General features: G+C 32.0%; 1 protein-coding gene across 1 annotated transcript in view; it reads right to left on the bottom strand.

Moving 5' to 3' along the window:
• Positions 1 to 335: 335 nt before the first annotated feature.
• LOC148940274 (terminal uridylyltransferase 4-like) overlaps positions 336 to 22,658 on the bottom strand; it is a 56,171-nt gene continuing 33,848 nt past the window's right edge. Inside the window, exons 6-11 of the mRNA XM_089106121.1 lie at positions 20,905 to 21,052; positions 17,890 to 18,077; positions 11,306 to 11,524; positions 8,656 to 8,886; positions 4,341 to 4,658; positions 336 to 1,468 (exon numbers count right to left, since the gene is read on the bottom strand). Of these exons, the coding sequence (XP_088962247.1) occupies positions 662 to 1,468; positions 4,341 to 4,658; positions 8,656 to 8,886; positions 11,306 to 11,524; positions 17,890 to 18,077; positions 20,905 to 21,052 (1,911 nt within the window). The 3' untranslated portion in view covers positions 336 to 661. The remainder of the gene's footprint in view (positions 1,469 to 4,340; positions 4,659 to 8,655; positions 8,887 to 11,305; positions 11,525 to 17,889; positions 18,078 to 20,904; positions 21,053 to 22,658) is intronic.

The raw sequence follows: 22,658 nt of genomic DNA, 5'->3' as shown, positions 1-22,658 counted from the left end.
AATCTTTTTTATATTATATTGGCGATTTTTTATTAATCGAGACCAAAAGGGATAATGTGGGTGTTTTGTATAAAAACGGAGGCTGTGAGCCAAGGCCGTATCCAGAGAGGGTAGGGGTTTGCCCCACCCCCCCCCCGAAATATTTGCCCGACTCGTAAAAACGTAACAAAAATTAATATAACCAAATTTTTAACTTGTTTCTTAAAGCTTTGTTGTATCCTCCCCCGAAAAAAAAATTCTGGATGCGACCCTGCAGTTAGCTAAAGCATTGAAACTCTATGATTTCCCAAGTAAAAAAAAATAAACATTTAGGTAAAGAAAAACTGGGAAGAAAAGTCTTCATTTCAGATTCCTGAATTGTCAGTTTTAATAAGAATTAAAATGGATAAAAATTATTTTAATACGTCATCATCTTTCAAACCGAAGAAGAAAATTAATTGAATCATACAATAAAAACAATCACATTACAATCTGATTATACAGAAACAAAGAATTGAAGTCACTTCCAATTTAAATCAACTGTCACTCAAAGACCGATCGATCGATTTCTTCTTCTTCCTCATTTTGGAAGACTTAGACAAATGATCTGGTTTCCCTCCCCAATTAATATATTGCCATTCCTCTGACGATCATTAGAAATCGAAGTCACTTCCAATTTAAATCAACTTTCACTCAAAGGCTGATCCATCGATTTCTTCTTCTTCCTACTTCTAGAAGACTTAGATACATGATCCGATTTCCCCTCCCCAATTAATATATCGCCATTCCTCTGACGGTCATTAGAAACTGAATTGCCTTCACTTGAACTATGTGGTCTCGATTGTGTTTTCATCTTCAGGTTTGCTGGCATTTCTGGCTCCCTGTAGTGGTTTTTAACAGTTTCAACCGGAACGTTTGATGAACGTTGCCCTTTAACCTTCGGGTTTGACGACATGGTTGGCTCTCTGTACTCCTCTTTAATGGATTCTCTATATTTTTGTGAACTTTCTATAATTTCAGAATTCTGCTGACTCTTCTCTTGTTTTCTGGCTACATCAAAATTTGAAATAATTCCCTTAGCCACATTTATTCCCTTATCTGTTCCCTTAGCGGCATTTGGAATACTTCCCTTAGCCACATTTGTTTTGTGCAATAATTTCCTTTCCTGAAAACTTTCAAACATCTCTCTCCCCCTTCTTTTCACGTCGCTACTAGTGCCCGGACTTGATATATTCCTGGCTGGCGAACTCTGACTGTTTCTTCCATTAATTTCTGGGTTTTTGGGGGATAAACCATTTTTGACAACCCTGGCATCATTATTTTGATTCGCACTCACATATTTTTCTTTTTTTTCTGGTCTTGTTCGATTGTCGTTTTTCTGAGGACAATCTAGTTTACGGTGATGCAGAGAGCCACATATAAAGCAGCTTGGCCGATCTCTGGGTAGTTTGCATCGCTTCAACATGTAAGAGGCACTCCAGTAGTAATGCTAAAACAAAAAAATTCGTTTTAAGTTCAAATTAATGAAGTTGTTAAAAGAAATTAATTAGTTTAATTAAATATTACTGTTAATAATTATTATTAATTTATGTTTTTCCAATTAATTATTAGTTAATTAAATATGAATTAATTAATTAATATGATATTTGTTAATTAATTACTTTGTGTTAATAATTAATTAACTGATTGCTGCACCCCAGTAGTAATGCTAAAACAAAAAAATTGCTTAAAGTTCAAATTCATTAATTAATTAAAAGTAATTGATTAATTATAATTAAACGTTACTATTAATTATTATTATTAATTTATATTTTTACAATTAATTGTTAATTAATTAAATATTAATAATTAATAAATCTGAGATTTGTTAATTAATTAATTTATGTTAATAATAATCGCTTCAACATTTAAGAGCCACTACAGTAGTCATGTTAAAACTAAAAAATCGTTTTATGTTCAGATTAATTAATTAAAAGTACTTGATTAATTATAAATAAATATCACTGTTAATTAGTATTAATTATAATCTTACAATTAATTATTAGTTAATTAACTATTAATTAATTAATGAATGTGAGATTTACTAATTAATTTTGTGTTAATAATTAGTCAATTGATCACTTCAACATGTGAGAAACACTCTGGTAGTAATGACAGAACAAAAAATTTGTTTTATTTTGATTTCATTAATTAATAAATCAAGGATTTTATGGAAAACTAACTTAGCCTAACGACACACTTTGTTGAAAAAATAAAAGAAAAAATGTGGAAATTTGAAATAACTAAAAACAATTAAATCTTGGATCAATTTGAAAGCGATTTCACACTCAAATTATGTGGAGCTAATAAAATATTAAACTTGAAAAGTTATTCCTCGACACTGGAAAATGTTTAACCAGGTATACAACTGTGAGTGGAAGTTGGGGTATATGAGGATTAATATCTTTTTCTTCTTTCTGGAGGGTGAGAGGGTCAGAATTGACAATACCCTGTATAATGCCTAAGAACCAAAGAGGGAAGCAGAATCAACAGAGACCTCTCGCAGGATATTTGTTTATTATAATATTGTTTATTATATTTTTTATTTTTATTATTATCTATATTTAAGATTTTTTTATTATTATAATGTTTTCTATTTTATTATATTTTTATTTATTTTACTACACCGTTTATTAAAAAAGTAAAGAATACGGCATTGGACTTTAAAGTCCCTACTGGCGGTGCCGATCTCCGTTTCTTGGCACTTCTTCCAGGAGGTGAAATGGGGGGTTGGGGGCCAACCCTCCTGAGCTTTCGCACACCCTTCCTGTTTACCTTCCCCAGATTTCTCCAGGTACCCATTTACAGCTGGGTCGACTCTGGCTGAGCTTACAGAGTCACGCCACTGACCCCCGTCCCAAACCAAATAATTGGATACACTAGGATTAAAACCCTCGCCTAGGATTCCTTGACCGAACTCTCGGACAAGGAATCCTAAACCCAGCGCACCAATCCACTCGGCTAGGACTGTTTATTATATTATTGAAATATTTACATTAGTCATAAGTTTCGTGTATGATATTCAAGATAAAAACAGTTTAGGTCTCCAATTGATTTTTAAGTATTTAGAGTCCCAAAAAATAATTAGATTATATGATTGTACACTAATTTAAATAAGACACAACCAAAGAGTGATAAGTCATTCTTAAAATAGAAAAATATGTTTCACACGATGCATAGAACCAATATTTTGTGCGAGTTTTGCACGTTAATGGTTAATACGAATTCGAAACAATAAAAGATATTTAAAAAAAAACGCCTAAATAACGGTACGAATCCACCTACGAATCTTATGTTCCAAAACTCGGAGCTTTTGGGATAAAGTTTTTGAGTATCACATTTTGAGTGACCAAATATTATAAACTTCGTGAATTTTTTGTATTTGACAATAGCAAACGAACCTGGTTAACTAAAATTATTCTTAAATTAAAATTTAGATCAACTTAGGAGAGTCCTTCGCTTTAACGGACACATTCTGCCAAAAAGGATCGCAAGACCATTTTTCTCCTGCAGGAATCTCGGAAGATTCCGAGATTCCTGCAGGAACAGGACAGCCAAACAGAGGTACTACCCTAAAAAAGAATTTCGACAACAAATATTCAATTGGATACAGTGGCTACATTGGAATCTCGGAAGATCATTAGCCAAACAGAGGTACTACTCTAAAAAAGAATTTCGACAACAAATATTCAATTGGCTACAGTGGCTACATTGGAATCTCAGAAGATCATTAGCGAAACAGAGATACTACTCTAGAAAAGAATTTCGACAAAAAATATTGAATTGGCTACACTGGAATCTCGAAAGATCATTAGCATACCCAAACAGAGGCACTACTCTAAAAAAAAAATTCGATAACAACTAATACATCATAAGAATTGGGTTTTTATACTGATTCCAGTTATATAAAATTCAGTAAATTTAATGCTACCGTCAAAGGTTACGAGCCTGAAAAAATATGCTTGATTTTTGAAAAATACCCTGAAAAGTCAAGAGATTTTAACAAAAATTTCATCGTCTGATTCATCATACCAAAGAACCCTACTGTAGAGGTTTCAGGTTTCTATCTACAAAATGTGAAATTTTGTGTTATTTTTTTTTATTTTAAACAATTGTGTTTTAAAATAAATTACAGCTGTGAATTTCAAGTGAAACAAAGAAATATAGCTACAACAAGCACCTGTCCAGGGTGTTAATTGTTCTTCCAGCTACAAGTGATCTGATAGATATAAGTTGTGGGATTTAGAATCCTAGGATAGCTTTATTTTTAGAGAGAAAATATAAGTTATGCCCTTTAAGCGTAAGAGCATAAACTTGCTTACCATCCATGATGAGCAATTTGCTGGTAAACCTTTTGGCGGCATTCCAAAATGTTCTCTTGCTTCAATGAAAACCGTTTTGATAAAAGTTGCCATCTTCACTGTCAAGCCCCCACTTAAATTGTGCATTAAATTAAAAGGATCTTCAATACACATCTCTTTGCCTGTCCAGCCTTTATCCATTTTCGCTAGCGGCTCTAGCGCGCGAATTGATACGACGAAATTCGACCAGTCGAATTTTTCTGCGTAAAAGCTTAAAAAATTAATCCAGTGGATTGCTAATGGATCTTTGTTCATTCCAAATTGACGCCAAACGTTTTGCTATAAAAAAAAAAAAAAAAAAAAAAAAAATAATAATAAAAAAAAAGCAAAGTTATTTCAAAGTACCAAGAATATCAAAACAAAAACATTTTTGCCCTTTGACTCAACTGACGTTTATTGTAGCCTCAAAACACCAACTTTCTAAAAGAATCCTTTCGATTGTTTCAAAATTATTAGTTTTTTTAGGGAAGTAGCACATTTTCGTCAATGTTGCCACGTTGAACCATAAAAATTAACAAACAAAACGAATTAGTTAAATCTGACAAACGTTTTCGGCCTCGAAAATTTAAACATCAACAATACAATAATTCTAGAAGAAAAGTACACCTTCTTAAGCTGTTTGGTGCCACATGTTTTAGCTAATTTTTCACCTTTTTTTTTTTTTCACCCAGTACCAAAACCGCAAAGCTGCATACGGAGATCTTGTCATGGTTGTTTTATACACATAACCCTTTTACCCAGGAAACTTGACCAGGATTTTTTTTCTTAAGCACTGGTAAGACTCGAACCTAAAGGAGCCGTTGCCCGCTTGGGCGGGCAACGGCCCAACTTTTAGTTGTAATAACCCTTGTTCATTTTCAAGATCGACCAATATGCATAGCATAAATCATTACACAACTTCGAATATTACTTTTTCGTTACCTAAGAAGTTTTTTAAGGCCAGAATTATCGATACAGTTGAAAGGAATGAACTTTGAAGGGAATCATGATAAGACTTTTTGCCACATTAAAGTAGGAGAACTAATTTTTATATATTTTAGATCTATAGAAAAACTACAGATAAATAGAATTTCAACGAGATTCTATTTATATCGTTGATACAACATATCGTTCTATCATTATATCGTTGTTTCAACGATAGGGGGCGTGCTCCCCCCCAACTTTTTGACATTCGGTAAAATTTCACTGAAGGCGAAAATTTCGGCCGAAAATTAGCAAAATTCGTGATTTCTGCAGAAAATTCAGCATAAATCAGGTAGCGATTCGGTAAAATTTACGAAGATCGCCCCCCCCCAATAAAATGAGCCTCAGGACACCCCTGCCCCCCTATTAACAGGAAACCCTAGAGTCAGTGCTGCGATAGCATAGTTATTTTCTTCATGTCATCTCAAAATACATTTAAAACTGAGTTTCTAAGGTTATTTATCCCATCAAAATCACATGTTCTTAAAGTGAAGAGTAAAAAAAAAAAAGACTTTTTCGCATGCTGACCAAAGGTCTGCAGGTACCGATCTCCTGATTCGATGCCTCCAGCCGAGAGTGCAATACGCGGTAGGAGGCAAATAATCCGACGCTTCCCGTGTATTTCCCCTAGATTTCTCCAGGTACTGATTTAGAGCTGGCTCGACTCTGGCTGAGCTTACAGGGTCCTACCATTGACCCTCTGTTCCAAACCAAATGATCAGCGACACCAGGACTCATTAAATTAAATTAATTAAATTTAATATTAATTAATATTACATACTCATTAAATTTAATATTTAATTTAATTAATAATATTAAATTTAAATTAATTAAATTTAATATTAATTAATATTACATACTCATTAAATTTAATATTTAATATTTAATTTAATTAATAATATTAAATTTAAATTAATTAAATTTAATATTGATTAATATTACATACTCATTAAATTAAAAAAGACGAACACCAGGACAGACATCAGGATCTGAAATTTGGAGCGCTAACCACTCGTATAAAATTGGTGAAAGAAGACCGTCATATCTGACAGTTGATGGGGCTGTGTAGCATAAAAACACCTCTTTTGACTTGCACAGTTGATGATAGGTCACTAAAATTGACAATTAGATGATTTACCCGATGTGTGGGTTTAACCCCCCTTTGATACAGCATACCCTCCTTAAAAACCGCGTGCTTCATCAATTCCCCCTTGCCTTCCTCTCAAAAGTGAATTATCCAAAGAAATTGCAGAGGGTCAAGAACCCAAGAAGGACCTTTTTTTTCTTGGTTCGGCCTCTCCTTATTTGTAGTTCTGCTATGAGCTACACTGGTTATTAGTAAAGTGCACAGGTGAACAGCAAAGATCGTTCACACATTTGCATCTTTACAACGATCTAGTTTATTGAAAAGCCGTAGTTATGATTCCAACTGTTTTCTAAGTAAACCCCCTTCATCAGGAGCATAAAAAAAGAAGAAAAAAGTTCAATCATTTTCCTTTTGAAAATTTCAGGCCTTCGATCCATTCCTAAAAGTTTTAAAGACAAAAAGCAAAAAAATTGAAATAAAGCATTGTTGTACGATTGGGCTTATGTTATTTTGACTGATATGGCTAGTCAAAATTCTAACTAGGCAACCTATTATTTTAACGATTACCAAAACTACACATATTCAAGACTATGTATAAAGCCAGGAATAAAAGAGGAAATAAAATTTTAAAAAAATGTTAAAAAAACAGTGACAAAGGATAAAAAATATCTTAAAAAAAATATAAGTGGAATCATTGACACTGATTCGTAAAACAGGCATTAAAGACTACGTATAAAAGAGGGGATAAAATAAGAAAAATTAAAAAAGACGAAGAGATAAAAAGTTAACAAAAGAAAAAATTAGAGAAAAAAGTAAATAAATACTAGTGGTTCCAATGACGTCGGTTCATAAAACTAGGTATTCAAGACTAGGTATGAAACCAGGAATAGAAGAGGAAATAAAATATAAAAAAGTTAAAAGACGAAGTGACAAAAAGGCAAAAAATATAAATAGAGAAAAAAGTAAATACATGTAGCTCATTGACATTGGTTCATCAAACCAGTTATTCAAGACCAGTTATACAAAGAAAATGAAATAAAAATAAAAATAAAAAAGGCAATGAGACAAAAAGGTAAAAAATACAACAAAACATAAATAGGAGAATAATAAATAGCAGTGGCTTCATTGGCATTGGTTTATAAAACCAGGTATTCAAGACCAGTTATACAAAGGAAATGAAATAAAAATAAAAATAAAAAAGGCGATGAGACAAAAAGGTAAAAAATACAACAAAACATAAATAGGAGAATAATAAATAGCAGTGGCTTCATTGGCATTGGTTTATAAAACCAGGTATTCAAGACCAGTTATACAAAGGAAATGAAATAAAAATAAAAATAAAAAAGGCGATGAGACAAAAAGGTAAAAAATACAACAAAACATAAATAGGAGAATAATAAATAGCAGTGGCTTCATTGGCATTGGTTTATAAAACCAGGTATTCAAGACCACGTGCAACAGAAACGAACTTTAAAAAAAAAATAAGACGAAGAAACTAGAAGGTAAAAAATAAAACAAAATTAGAGAAAAAAGTAAGATCTTGTGGTTTCATTGACGTCGGTTCATAAAACCAGGTATTCAAGACTAGGTATAAAACCAGGAATAGAACAGGAAATAAAACAAAAAAAAAGTAAAAATACGAAGCGTCAAAACATTAAAAATAAGACAAAGAATAGGGAAAAAGTAAATAATAGTGGTTTTCATTGACGTTGATTCATAAAACCAGCATTCAATACTAGGTATAAAACAAGGAATAAAACAGGAAATAAAACGTAAGAAGTTAAAAATACGAAAAGGGTAAAAAAAATAGGAAAAACAATAAATAGCAGTGGTTTCATTGTAGTTGGTTGACAAAACAAGGCATTGAAGACCAGGTATAAAAGAGTAAACAGAGAAAAATAAATAAATAACGACGAAGCCGTAAGAAGGTAAAAAAAAGGGGAAAAAAAATAAATAACAGAAATTTCATTGACGTTGGTTCATAAAACCAAGTATTCAAGACTAGGTATAAAAGAGGAACTAAAATAAAAAAAAAGTTAAAAAGACAAAGTGCCAAAAAATGAAAAAAAAATAGAGAAAAAAGTAAATGCAAGTGGCTTCACTGAAACTAGTTCATAAAACCAGGTATTCAAGACCTGTTATAATAGAAGAAATAAAAAAAAGTAAGAAGAAGAAGTGACAAAAAGGTAAAGAAACAAAAAAAAAATAGAGAAATAAAGTAAATACTAGTGGCTTCATTGGCGTCGGTTCATAAAACCAGGTATTCCATCCTTCGGTAATTCTTTGAGGTTGCGTTGTACCCTCATACATCTCTTGGAGGTTTGGTATTAAAGGAGGACTACATCTCTGAGCATAGTATATAACCATCTGAATAAACGCATATGAAGACAATGAACCCTTCGAAGCATCTCCGATATCACATACCTTTGCCAATGCTTTACTAAGGTAGCCAAGATACTAAAAAAAATCATATAAAAATGGTCGGCTACATACCTTTGTCAATGCTATATTAAGATGGCAAAGTTACTGAAAAAATCCTATATATAAATGGTTGGCTACATAACTTTGCCAATGCTCTATTAAAGTAGCCGAGGTACTAAAAACAATCATAGATAAAAAAAATGGTCTGCCCGTTCAATCATCAATTACTAAGGTAACCAAGGTCCTAAAAACATTCATATAAAATGGTCAGCTACATACCTTGGCAATGCTATAGTAAGATGGCCGAGCTACTGAAAAAATCCTACATATAAATGGTTGGCTACATAACTTTGCCAATACTTTATTAACGTAGCCGAGATACTAAAAACAATCATAGATAAAAATGGTCTACCCACACAATCATCTCCTCCCTCCTCCCCTATATATATATATATATATATATATATATATATATATATATATATATATATATATATATATATATATATATATATATATATATATATATATATATATATATATATATATATATATATATATATATATATATATATATATATATATATATATATATATATATATATATATATATATATATATATATATATATATATATATATATATATATATATATATATATATATATATATATATATATATATATATATATATATATATATATATATATATATATATATATAGTTTTGACTTTCTCACAACTCTATTTTTTTAAACAATAAAAAACTTTAGCGTAAAGAGTGAGGCTTTGAGGAGGGGACAGCCCCTTTAATATACGGAATAATTTCTGTTCGTTTTAAGTTTTAACGTCGTTCCTTACTTTCAGTTAAGAAAAATAAATTTTTTAATTTAATATAGAAGAGAATGAAGGTTTATGAGACTTTAAATGTGAAGGAAGATTTATTTTTGAAGTAGAATTAGGGACTTTTTTAATATATTTTTTAATATTAAAAAATAATAAGGCTTCAGATGCTGAAAGTGTCGTAAATGAGTGTTTTTAAATATGGTGGTTGTGAGACTAGGAATAAGTACCTAATTAAATTGATTCAGCTGAGAGAAGAGCTTTAGCGAAGGTTTTATCCTTGTGTGGTATACCAGATAAATACATTAAAATGATTAGTGCTAAAGACGAGAATAACGTTACTGCGGTTAAGGTAGGAAATAAGGTTAGAAGCTGGTTTCATATTAAACCAGGAGTTAGGCAGGTTGCGTTCTATCGCCACCTATATGAGTCAGGTTGATGGACAAAGTCCATCAAAATGAATCAATTGGGGAAGCAAAACTTTCTTAGATTTAGATTATGCTAATTTATTTAAAAATCCTCGGTGAAAATGCTAGCAAAATGAATAAACTTTTAGAGGCTTTGCGAGTTCAGGGTACAAGAATAGATTTGAAAATTAATGTTTTTAGCCAGTTTTAATAAATCTAAAATAAGAGCCAAAATACTAAGAAAATGAGAAGAAAAATACACCGATACCTGAAATATAAAAAAATTTAAACACATGAACTTGGCAATCTATGTCAGGATAACTTCACAACTACTACGCCTGAGGCCATCACAGCTACGCAGGCTTTTGCATCCCAATCTATTCAAAGCCTTCCTCTTTACACCATCCAAGGAAGTTCCCATTTGCCTTTAGTCTTTCCTTACTACATCCTCTCACCCCAACCGAAGATGACCTGCTTTCCGTTTAGCTCTAGACGGTTGGCTAAAAAGGTCAATCTGTCATGCTTTATCCGCAGAACGTGCCCTAGCCATCTCAACCTTTCTCTCATTATAGCCCTAGAAAACGGGATTGAACTACACCTTTCGTACAGCCTACTGTTTGAAATACGGTCAGTCAGTCGGGTACCCAAAAATTCCGTGGACAATTTCTCTGGAAAACATCAAGCAAATCTTCCTCTGTTTATTGGAGCACCCATGCTTCAGAGCCATATTTGACCACTGTCATCACTCTAGCTTCAAATATTCTATTCCTGGTTCGCAGACTTATCTTTCTATTTTTCTAAACTTTTTTAACAGTGAAAAACACCCTGGACCTTGGCTATTCTACTTTTAACATCTTCACAGCATCCACCAACTTTACTAATAATACTACCTAAGTAAGTGAAGCTATCTACTTGATTGACGTTCTCGTTACCCACTATCACCTCTTCCCCTTCACTTATTCCCAGTCATTGTATTGACTGTAGCTTCCAATATTCTAATCTTGGTTCAGAGACTTATATTCCTGTTCTTCCAAACTTTTTTTAAATGCGAAAAAACCCCTGGGCCTTGGCTATTCTACTTTTAACAACTTCACTCCGCCAACCGTCTTTAATAATAATGCTACCAAGGTGCTGCAACGACGAACGGAAATAACAGGAAATAAGCAGGAAATTCCTAAAAAATCGATAGTACAACAAATATATATACCTTTACCCTCTGATCTATGGAAGCGTAAGTGTACAACAAGCGGGTATTATGAACTGCAAGCACATTGTACACAGAAATATCCATTTCTAGATCTCCAGGCACATAATACCCCTTGACAATCGGGACTTTAGCAGTAGCAATGGGAAATATGTCACTGAAATTCGGATTCCGCCTCAGATGACCAGCAAGTTGGTAGACAATTTTCACAGCATCTATTCCCTAAAATAGAAGCAGATTACAAAATGCATAATAGCGGCAAGGCCCTATCCAGGGGGGGGGGATTCGACCCTCCCCCCACCGAAATGTTTGTCCAACTCGTAAAAACATAACAAAAACGAATTAAACAACTTTTTTCGTTTTTTTGAAGTTTTTTTTACCCCCCCCCCCCCGAAAAAATCCTTTTGTAACCTCACCCATACCCCTCTCCGAAAAAAAGTCCGTATACGGCCCTGAATAGCGGGTATATGTTAGGTATATAGGTCAGTAGACATTTTTTACTGCATCTATTTCCTATAATAAGCAAAATAGCAAATGTGGATAGCGGGTATACGATGGGTATACAAGTTGGTAGAAACTGTACGACATCTATTCCCTATAATAGAAGCAGATTATCAAATTTCGATAGCAGGTATATTGGTATATAAGTTGGTAGACAAATTTCACAGCATCTATATCCCATAGTAGAAGCAGGTTATCTAACGAAGATAGTGGGTTTATGTTGAGTATATAAGTTGGTAGACATATTTTACAGCATCTATTCCCTGTAATAGAAGCAGATTAGTAAAAGTAGATAGTGGGTATATGTTGAGTATAAACAATTGTCTATAATAGAAGTTGGTAGACATATTTTACAGCATCTGTTCCCTATAAGAGAAGCAGAATAGCAAATGTGGATAGAGGGTATATGATGGGTATACAAGTTGGTAGAAAACTGTACGACATCTATTCCCTATAATAGAAGCAGATTATCAAATTTAGATAGCAGGTATATTGGTAAATAAGTTGGTAGACAATTCCCACAGCATCTATAACCAATAGTAGAAGCAGGTTATCTAACGTAGATAGTGGGTTTATGTTGAGTATATAAGTTGGTAGACATATTTTACAGCATCTATTCCCTTTAATAGAAGCAGAATGGCAAACGTAGATAGTGGGTATATGTTGAGTATATAAGTTGGTAGACATATTTTACAGTATCTATTCCCTGTAATAGAAGCAGATTAGCAAACGTAGATAGTGGGTATATGTTGAGTATAAACAATTGTCAATAATAGAAGTTGGTAGACATATTTTACAGCATCTATTCCCTATAATAGAAGCAGAATAGCAAATGTGGATAGCGGGTATATGATGGGTTTACAAGTTGGTAGAAAACTGTACGACATCTATTCCCTATAATAGAAGCAGATTATCAAATTTAGATAGCAGGTATATTGGTAAATAAGTTGGTAGACAATTTCCACAGCATCTATAACCCATAGTAGAAGCAGGTTATCTAACGAAGATAGTGGGTATATGTTGAGTATATAAGTCGGTAGACATATTTTACAGCATCTATTCCCTATACGAGAAGCAGAATAGTAAATGTGGATAGCGGGTATATGATGGGTATACAAGTTGAATGAAAACTGTACGACATCTATTCCCTATAACAGAAGCAGATTATCAAATTTAGATAGCAGGTATATTGGTAAATAAGTTGGTAGACAATTCCCACAGCATCTATAACCCATAGTAGAAGCAGGTTATCTAACGAAGATAGTGGGTATATGTTGGGTATATAAGTTGGTAGACAATTGTCACAGCATCTATAACCCATAGTAGAAGCAGATTATCAAACGGAGATAGTGGGTTTATGTTGAGTTGGTAGACATATTCTACAGCATCTATTCCCTATAATAGAAGCAGAATAGCAAACGTAGATAGTGGGTATATGTTGAGTATATAAGTTGGTAAACATATTTTACAGCATATATTCCCTGTAATAGAAGCAGATTAGCAAATGTAGATAGCGGGTATATATTGAGCATAAACAATTATAATATAATAATATAAGTTGGTAGACATATTTTAAAGCATCTATTCCCTATAGTAAAAGCAGAATAGCAAATGTGGATAGCGGATATATGATGGGTACACAAGTTGAATGAAAACTGTACGACATCTATTTCCTATAATAGAAGCAGATTATCAAATTTAGATAGCAGGTATATTGGTATATAAGTTGGTAGACAATTTTCACAGCATCTATAACCCATAGTATAAAAATAAGGCTGGGGGTCTTTCGTCTACAGTTTTTAGACCTCGTCAAATGGTACAATAAAAAAAAAATCGTGTCAAAAATCCTGTTTAAAAAAAGCTATTAAATGACATCTTAAAAAATGTGGCACTGGGGTCTTTCGTCTACAGTTTTTTAGACCTCGTCAAATGGTACTGTCAAAAAAAGACGTGTCAAAAATCCTGTTTAAAAGAAGCTGTTAAATGACATCTTAAAAAATATGGCTGGGGGATCTTTCGTCTACACTCTACAGTTTTTTAAACCTCGCCAAATGGTACTGTCAAAAAAAGACGTGTCAGAAATCCTGTTTAAAAGAAGCTGTTAAATGACATCTTAAAACATCTGGCTCAGAGTCTTTCGTCTACAACTTTTTAGACTTGGTCAAACGCTACTGTAAAAAAAAAAAAAAAAAAAAAAAAAAAAAAAAAAAGACGTGTAAGAAATCATGTTTAAAAGAAGCTGTAAAATGACATCTTAAAAAATATGGCTGGGTGGGTCTTTCGTCTACAGTTTTATAGATCTCGTCAAATGGTATGTGGCTCGTGGGTCTTTCGTCTACAGTTTTTAGAACTCGTCAAATGCCTCGCCAAAGTCAAATGGTAAAAATCATTTCGTCAAAGCCAAAAGCCTGGTCAAAGTCAACTATCTACAAAAAAGCCATGTCAGCTATGATATTCAAAAGAAGTTATTTAAGGACAGATCTTTAAGACTGACATATATTTGAAGATGTTCTCTAATATACCTTTAAAAACAGTCTTTTAAAAATATATTAGCGTTATAATGTGTAAGACAACACTGCCTTTCTATTCATAATTAAAATGGAACAAGAATTTGAAATAACGGGTAAAACTTATAAATAAGAAAGTGAAACATGATCGTATCTACTTTCCATATAATTTAAATTATAGTTTACAGTCCGGTATACTATTTACAGCAACATTCTGCTTTTTCTTTTTTTATACAAGTCCAGCACAAAAAAAGGATTAAAATTTGTTTTATTCAAAATTTATATAATATGTTAAAACAATAAATAAATAAAAATTTAAATAATCAAAAAAACTTATAAATCAAATTATTCAAATATTTATATTCAAAATTGTACAAATTTTCTGAGATATCCTGACAAATTTTGAATTAACTACATTAAAAAAAAAAGAAGAAAATTCGGTGCTTATTAGAGACGAACAGCAATCCTATATTGTAGATCAGGTATTGATAATGAGATGATAAAAATGGTTTATTTTATTTATTTTTATTAAGATAAATATTTTAAATGATCAAGGAGTACAGGATTGGCAGCATGAAAGAAGCTTCTCTGATTACTTTCGACTCTACGTGTTGGTGAAGGATTTTTTCTTTTTTTTGTAGATAAGAAAGGAGGAGTTAAAGAATATTAAGAGTGAATGGTTCACCCCTTTTGACAAGAAGAAACAGGTATTTGGTTCTAACTTTTACCCATGTGTGGAAGAGGCTAGACTTATTAGACCCCCCCCCCAAAAAAAAAATCCCCCATATATCAAATTGAGCAACCGTAGAGAAATTATGACAAATAAAAATAACGAAGAAACAGTCTACTTTCATAGTAAAGGCGTAGACCAGAAATATTCATGGAAATCAATAGGGATTAGATATGAATTTGTGCCCCCTCCCCCTCTAGAACTAATCCTATATTTATCTGACGGCTCAACAAGAACCAGGATGTTCTAGAATCAAAATCCACTCTTTGAGACATTCCCCCCCCCCCGTCCGCCTACAACATGATTCACCACCCCTCATTCATAATGGATGCTACGCACTTACAAATCATTGCATATAATTTTATGAAACATGAAGCAAATTAGTTTAGTATAACGAGGCCTTATTATAAATTTCAGGATGATTCTTCTGCAACATTTATCACCCTTGTTCAGCCTTAGTCTAAATGAAGGCAGATTTAAAGACTAAATCCTACCCCTCCCCCCAACCTCTTCCGATATTCATCTGAAGACTTGTGGATATTTAGACCATTTTGACATTGAAATACCCTCTAATATGCATCTGCCCCCCCCCTCCACCCGCCTACACTATGACATACCATCCCTCCTTCATACTAGCTGATGTCCAATTATAAACTTTTCTTCCTTCTTTTTATTTATCTTGATTTCCCTTTGGCTGCTAAATCTTGCATTTTTACATTTGGCTCCTCAATTTTATTTTTTACATCGTTCAGGGAGGAATATCAGGGAGAGAATTTATCAGGTGGAGGGAACTTCCGGGAGGAATAAGCCGGAACTGTATGGAGATATAGATGAGACTGTGGGTCATATGATGGGTGAGTGTGACGAGCTGAGTGAGTTCCAAAGGAATAAGGATAGAGAGTGTAATTTTGATGAAAGATTAGATTGCGAGTATAGTAGGAAACGAGTGTTACAGATTAGGACGATTCCTCAGGCTAGCAATGGAGCATAGAAATAGATTTCTCTAATTTATGTAATGGTTTTGTTTTTTAGTGCGATTTAATTAGAATCGAATTTTACATTTTGTATTGCCGTGGCCCTAGAGCTTTTAGAGCAATAAGAGCTGCTAGGCAGCTCTAGGTTGCTAGGCAATTATAGACACACAAAGAACTAGACATTGATAATTCTAAAAAAAGAAGTAGACACCTTAAATTAAGAAAAAAGGCAGTTCGGTGCATATTAGAGATGAACAATATATTGAACAATTTTATTACTAATAAGTCTTTATTTACTTTTTTTTAGTTTCAATAAAAAATTTTACTTAAAATTAAATATTAATATAAAATCAAAATGAAATTGTATCAAAATATTTCATTAAAATGAAAATAAAATTTTACATTTAAAAAATTTAAATAGTTTTAAAGACAAAGGTCGAACAAAATCAGACTTAATAAACAAACCAATATCTTACTCTATCAACAACAATCAACGACTAACAAATATTTGAAGATGTTCTGTCAAATTCCTAATAAATAATTATTGTTTTTTGTTATATCACAACGTTTATAAAGTGGTAGTCAATTTGCAAATACTTTCTGCTTTTTTTAACATTCAAAGCTAAAACTAAAATACCGCAAATTTTTTTTTCTTATTTTCGAGTTTGTATAGTATATAGGATGGTGTCTTTTGGCATTTCGAATAGTGTATAGAATAAAATGTATATTTCTTTCACAGCATGGTTGCCGAATATGTCTAGGGCATGCAGAATAGAAACGGTAATAACAAAAATAGAGCCATACCATGTGAAACATATGCTGCTGGCTATCTACAGAATTATATTCATAATTTTGAAGATTACGTGAAAATACAAAAACTGTCAAAAGATATTGAAATATAAGTAGGCATATTTGATTGCTTGAGAATAAATTTGATGTTACTGGTAAATTATTATTAAATATAATATGATAAAAAGTATAAAAAAATCGCAAGGTCAACACCCGACAAGTAACAATCATGTGAATTTTACTTTAAACATATATGATTTTACTAAAAATAATCATAGAAAAGATAACAGTCTTAAGAGAGAGGACAGAACAAAATGTGTATATTGGAAGGCTAGTTTGGAAGGTTCTTTGTGGGTAGAATAGATTTGAAGCCCAAAATGAGTGCATTTAATGCAGGCAAGTACCAATAAATTTTTTGAGGGGAAGGGGTAGGGGCCAATAATATAAAATGAATTTATTTACAGTTGGTATAAGAACCACCAAGACAATTCTGAGAAATTAGAGATTTGGGGGCTTGGTCCCCCGACCCCTTCCCCCACTACGTGTGTCTCTGTTCGGAGGCTCAAGTTTCCAAATTTAAGAACATTTAAATATACTTCGGCCCAAACTTCCTTTAAAAGAGCGTACTGAATTAAAGCACGTATTCGAACTTTATATAAGAAACTTGGTGGTAGACTTGGTAGACTTTGGTGGTAGACCATACTTTACATATAAGGTGGTAGACTTCATATAAGAAACTTTGTGGTAGACTTGGGATAAAGCTTGACTTTATCCCAAGTTTATTCCCTTGACTTTATCCCCAGTAGACTTGGGATAAAGGTAGAATTGGGATTTTCCCCTACGAATGGGGAAAAACCCATTCGTAGGTTGTTTTTTTTCAGTTTTGTGGACCTTTTCAAAATTTTAATTTTTTATCTTCTGAGAAAACAATTTTTTATTTTTGGATTAATTTGTCCATGACGAGTTTAAAGGTGAAAAGCGTCTGAACTAGCCAAGATACGTGGATTTATACAAGGGAGGCATCAACATAATTGAGGTTTTCCATCATCCTACTGCATTTGTCCCAACACAACACATATAACGTACCTCTCCAGTGGGATTGTCCCTTAGCATAAAACACAGATCAAGATCTGAATTGGCAAATCCAAAGCCATTGTTGCATGAACCAAAAGGTTGTATAACAGCCTTTGGGAACCGAACCTGAATATAACTCTCAATTGCTTTAATTGCTTCTCTTCGTTTCATTATGTCCTCTGGGGTTGGCATCAGCATTTCTGGAAAAACACATATTTCTATATTTCAGAATATATAAATAAATATACACATTTCTATAATATATATATATATATATATATATATATATATATATATATATATATATATATATATATATATATATATATATATATATATATATATATATATATATATATATATATATATATATATATATATATATATATATATATATATATATATATATATATATATATATATATATATATATATATATATATATATATATATATATATATATATATATATATGTATGTGTGTGTGTGTGTGTGTATATATATATATATATATATATATATATATATATATATATATATATATATATATATATATATATATATAAGAATGACCTATGGATGGATGATAGATAGATGTATCTATCAACAAATGAAATGACATCATTTTTAAACAATCCTAAAAGGGCCTTATCCCAGATTTACCTCTCAATGACTCGGACTATCTGTCTTGGCTTTTTCTACAATTAGCCATGTCTTGATGCCTGCAAAATACTTGATTTTAATTCAAAATTGTCCGTCACGCAATATCCCAAAATCAATCCAATCTTTCATCGCTTAATTCTATGACTATCTACCTTAGTTCTGCCCTAGAAATGACCTATGGATGGATGATAGATAGACTTATTTTAAATTTGAATTAAAATCAAAATTTTGCAGTAGGCATCAAGACATGGCTAACTATAGAAAACGCCAAGATAGATAGTCCGAGTGATTGAGAAACAAATCTGGGATAAGCCCTTTATATATTAATGTGGGATGTCTGCCCACAATGCAATTGGAAGCTGCAACCCTTAATGATGTCTTCATAGCTTTGCCGACCATTATCCTCTATAGTCAAATTTTTGAAATAATGATTTATAGTCATTTTGGGGCAAAAGATTTTTTTCGCTATCTAGTTGAGCTGTATCATGAATTTCATGTCTTTACACCTTTCCAAAAGAAAAAACTGGCAGTACCAAAAGTTAATCATTAAACACTACTCTATAAAAGCAAGTTTATGCTAGTATATTCTCCGTGCCGTTAGGAAATAGGAATATTAGGATGATAGAAAAATTACAGAGAAATCATAGAAATCGAATTAAAAAAATTGAAATAAAAAATAGGATGACTAGAAAGTCAAGATTACACACAACAGAAGATGCGTTTTTTTAATCAAATCCTCGTAAATATTTTGATTTTGTCTTTCAAGATTAACTGACCCCTGTTTTTCAATCAAATTATGTCGCTATGGCTCTGGTTATCTAACTAGAAGTATCTTCGCATTGTATAATGGGATTCTGACCCCCTGATTCTAAAAGAACAAAAACAAAAAGAACCTAATTTACTAAAGAAAATAGAGGAAAGGGGAAAAAAAATATAAAAATAGCAACACTCCAGGCAAAAGAGATAGAGAAGCCTTACTCACCCTGATTTAACCAGATATAAATAAACCTAATCCAAGAATATTAAGAAATAGTACAGACATTCACCAGGTTTGAAAGCCCTTTGGAGTCCTCTGAGCAAGAGGAGCGACTCCAATAAAAATTGGTTTTGGAGTTTAAGAAATGGCAATGCCATCCTTGTAGCTGGGAAGTCCATATTTTGCTAAATTAGACGAGCAACAATTGTATAGATGCATATCTATTTATTTATCTTTAATTTTTTTTTCTCAAAAACAGCACTGTAAAAATCGGCTTACTGCCATTTTTGGTATAAAAAAAAAACGATGGAGATTGGTCACGACTTGGGAGAATTCGTTTAGGGCCGAAATTTGGAAAAACACTTTTCATATGAATGACTTCACAATTACTTGGAATAGTTATAGTAAATTTTGCCAAAGATGAGTGTCTGTGGTAAATATTTCGTCTTTCTTTTCACCGAGTAAAACTCGGACCCCTGGTACTATGTATTTAAGTTTACATTACAAAATCACATAAAGCCATAGCATTTCAATAGAAAAATAAGAATTTCCAACCGCAAATCTATTCAAAAATGAATTTGATGAGAAAAAGGAAAGTGAAGGGACGAGATTTGGAAATAAAGCTTTTTCTTCTTCTCTCTCTTCAAAAACTATTACTAATTGACCGTTACTAATCGTTAAACTGCTAATAGTCGTCAAATTCCGTTACTAATTAAGACGTTCTGTTAATGTCTGCTAACTTCGAAAGAAGTGCGTTTCGTGAAAAAAAATTAAGAAGAAAAACGAGAATAATTCTAGCCATTATAAAAGGAAAAAAAATATGCAAGTATTTCGGTCGAGAACACTGCTAGACCGTCCTTAGTGCGTATGTTTTTTTTTCTCTTTATTTACTTCTGCTCACTGAGGACGGTCGAGGGGAGGTCTCAACCGAAATATCTGCAAATATATCCTTTATTTTATCACCGGAAGTTATCCTCTTTGTCTTCTTCAAAAACTTTTTCGTTTTGTCACGCAAGCCATTAGGGTCTTAGAAATCATTTATTACATCCGTTGCCAAAAAAGTCTTCTGTCGGTTTCTTCAGGTATTGTTTCAAAAGTAAAATATTTCTACTAAAATAAAGAAATTACCTGCAACGAAGATTTTCACTTATTACTAAATGACACCCTAAAATTCTCTGCTTTTAAATGAAATCAATTTTGCGAAACAAGACAGTACAACAACCCCAGAAAACAGGCAAATCTACCAAATACTCGTAGCTTGAGCCAAACAGAGTTTTTGTAAGCCTTTTTTTGCTAATTTATTGAACTCTTTTGGCAATTTCCCCATTGTTTTTTTCCTCTGGAGAGTGGCAACCTAGATATCGAAAATAAAAGCCCAACTACACATACCATACTGAGTTAAGAGAACACGCTCCAATATTGATTGATGCTCTGGCGTTATTTCCGTTAATGGTAAAACTCGTGGTAAACGAACAACGGGACAATCGGCAGGACCATGCTTCATGGATCCACAGATGGTGCATATCTTCACAGGATCCTTTAAAGAAAGAAAAAATCTAATTTTTTTGCTGACAAAATTTTAGGAATAAGGGGGTTTGACCCCTCCTCTCCCCCCAAAAAAAATATTTATCCAATTCGTAAAAACGTAATAAAAATGCATAAAAACACATTTTTTTGCGCATTTTTAAGGGTTTTTTTGTAGATCCCCCCCTCCCCCGAACAAAAAATCTGAATACGGCTCTATTCTGATGTCCTTAGTATTTTGAGGTTTTAACTTTCTTTTCAAATTGCACAAAAATTATTGTCACGCATATTGCTTATTCTTTTGATTCATATCGATACTCTTTCAATGTTTGAATCGACATTTTCCTGAAAGCGTTTGGGATACATTTAAGTTCATTTTATCAGTGTTGTGAAACTAGGAATTCCTTGGAGATTGCGCCCGAGGCTCAGGGTGCTCAACGATCATCGTTGTTTCCACATTTTGTTTGCACCTTGATGGCACGGTTTGCACGGTTGTGGCATTCTTTACCGGACAGTATAAGGCTGGTAGAAAGCATTAACGTGATTAGGTTGAAACCGAGCTTTCTGGGAAGTTAATAATGATTTAAATTATTTTTTTCGTGTTAAGTCAGGTTTTAAATATATAATAGGTTTTAGAGATGAAAAGAGTCATTCTGAACAACCCAATGGTTTTCCGTTTAGAAGTTGAAAGAAGTTCTAAATATTATTTTTGTTAATAAATTTGTCTTTTGGTTTAAATTTTTGTTATTAACTATATGTTCCTGCTTTTTCCAATTTTGCATATTTCTCTTATGCCTACCTCCTTGGAAAGAACGGAGTGATTAGTAACCATTATATTATCCCCAACTCCAACACCGTTGTATAGAAAAGATTCGGGAAGTTCAGTAATTTAACTGAAAATGAATTGGGGGGTGTTTACGATACAAGGGTCTATTTGTTGTTTTTGCGTTTTCTTTTATTTGATATATATATATATATATATATATATATATATATATATATATATATATATATATATATATATATATATATATATATATATATATATATATATATATATATATATATATATATATATATATATATATATATATATATATATATATATATATATATATATATATATATATATATATATATATATATATAAAGAAAGAAAAACGAGCAAAAATGGGGTGTTTTATAGGCCAAATGAAAGTACTAAAAAAAAAAAAAACACAACAAAGCGAATATTTCGAGAGGACAAACGCCTCTCTTCTTCAGCGCGAAACGAAATAATGTATCCAAAAACAAACACGGAAAGTCAATGTGAAAAGAACCAAAAAACCAAAGAAAAAAAAAACAAAAACTTAAAAGATGAATAAAACTCAATAAAAGCCAAAAAATATAAGAATTAAAACCGAATATTTGAAAACCATAAAAGCGAATTATTTGCCAATATCCGTAATTTGCACAAAATCCAAAAAAATTTATGAACTGCCATCGACGGATGCTAGCGAACAACTGAGAGAAAAAATGTAATATATATATATATATATATATATATATATATATATATATATATATATATATATATATATATATACATATATATATATATATATATATATATATATATA

Source organism: Artemia sp. Qi Xiang Cuo, chromosome 20, assembly GCF_049724085.1.
Source record: "Artemia sp. Qi Xiang Cuo chromosome 20, ASM4972408v1, whole genome shotgun sequence".
NCBI classification, from domain to species: domain Eukaryota; kingdom Metazoa; phylum Arthropoda; class Branchiopoda; order Anostraca; family Artemiidae; genus Artemia; species Artemia sp. Qi Xiang Cuo.
Note: the sequence above shows the minus strand (reverse complement) of the source record. Positions and strands in the feature narration are given on the sequence as shown.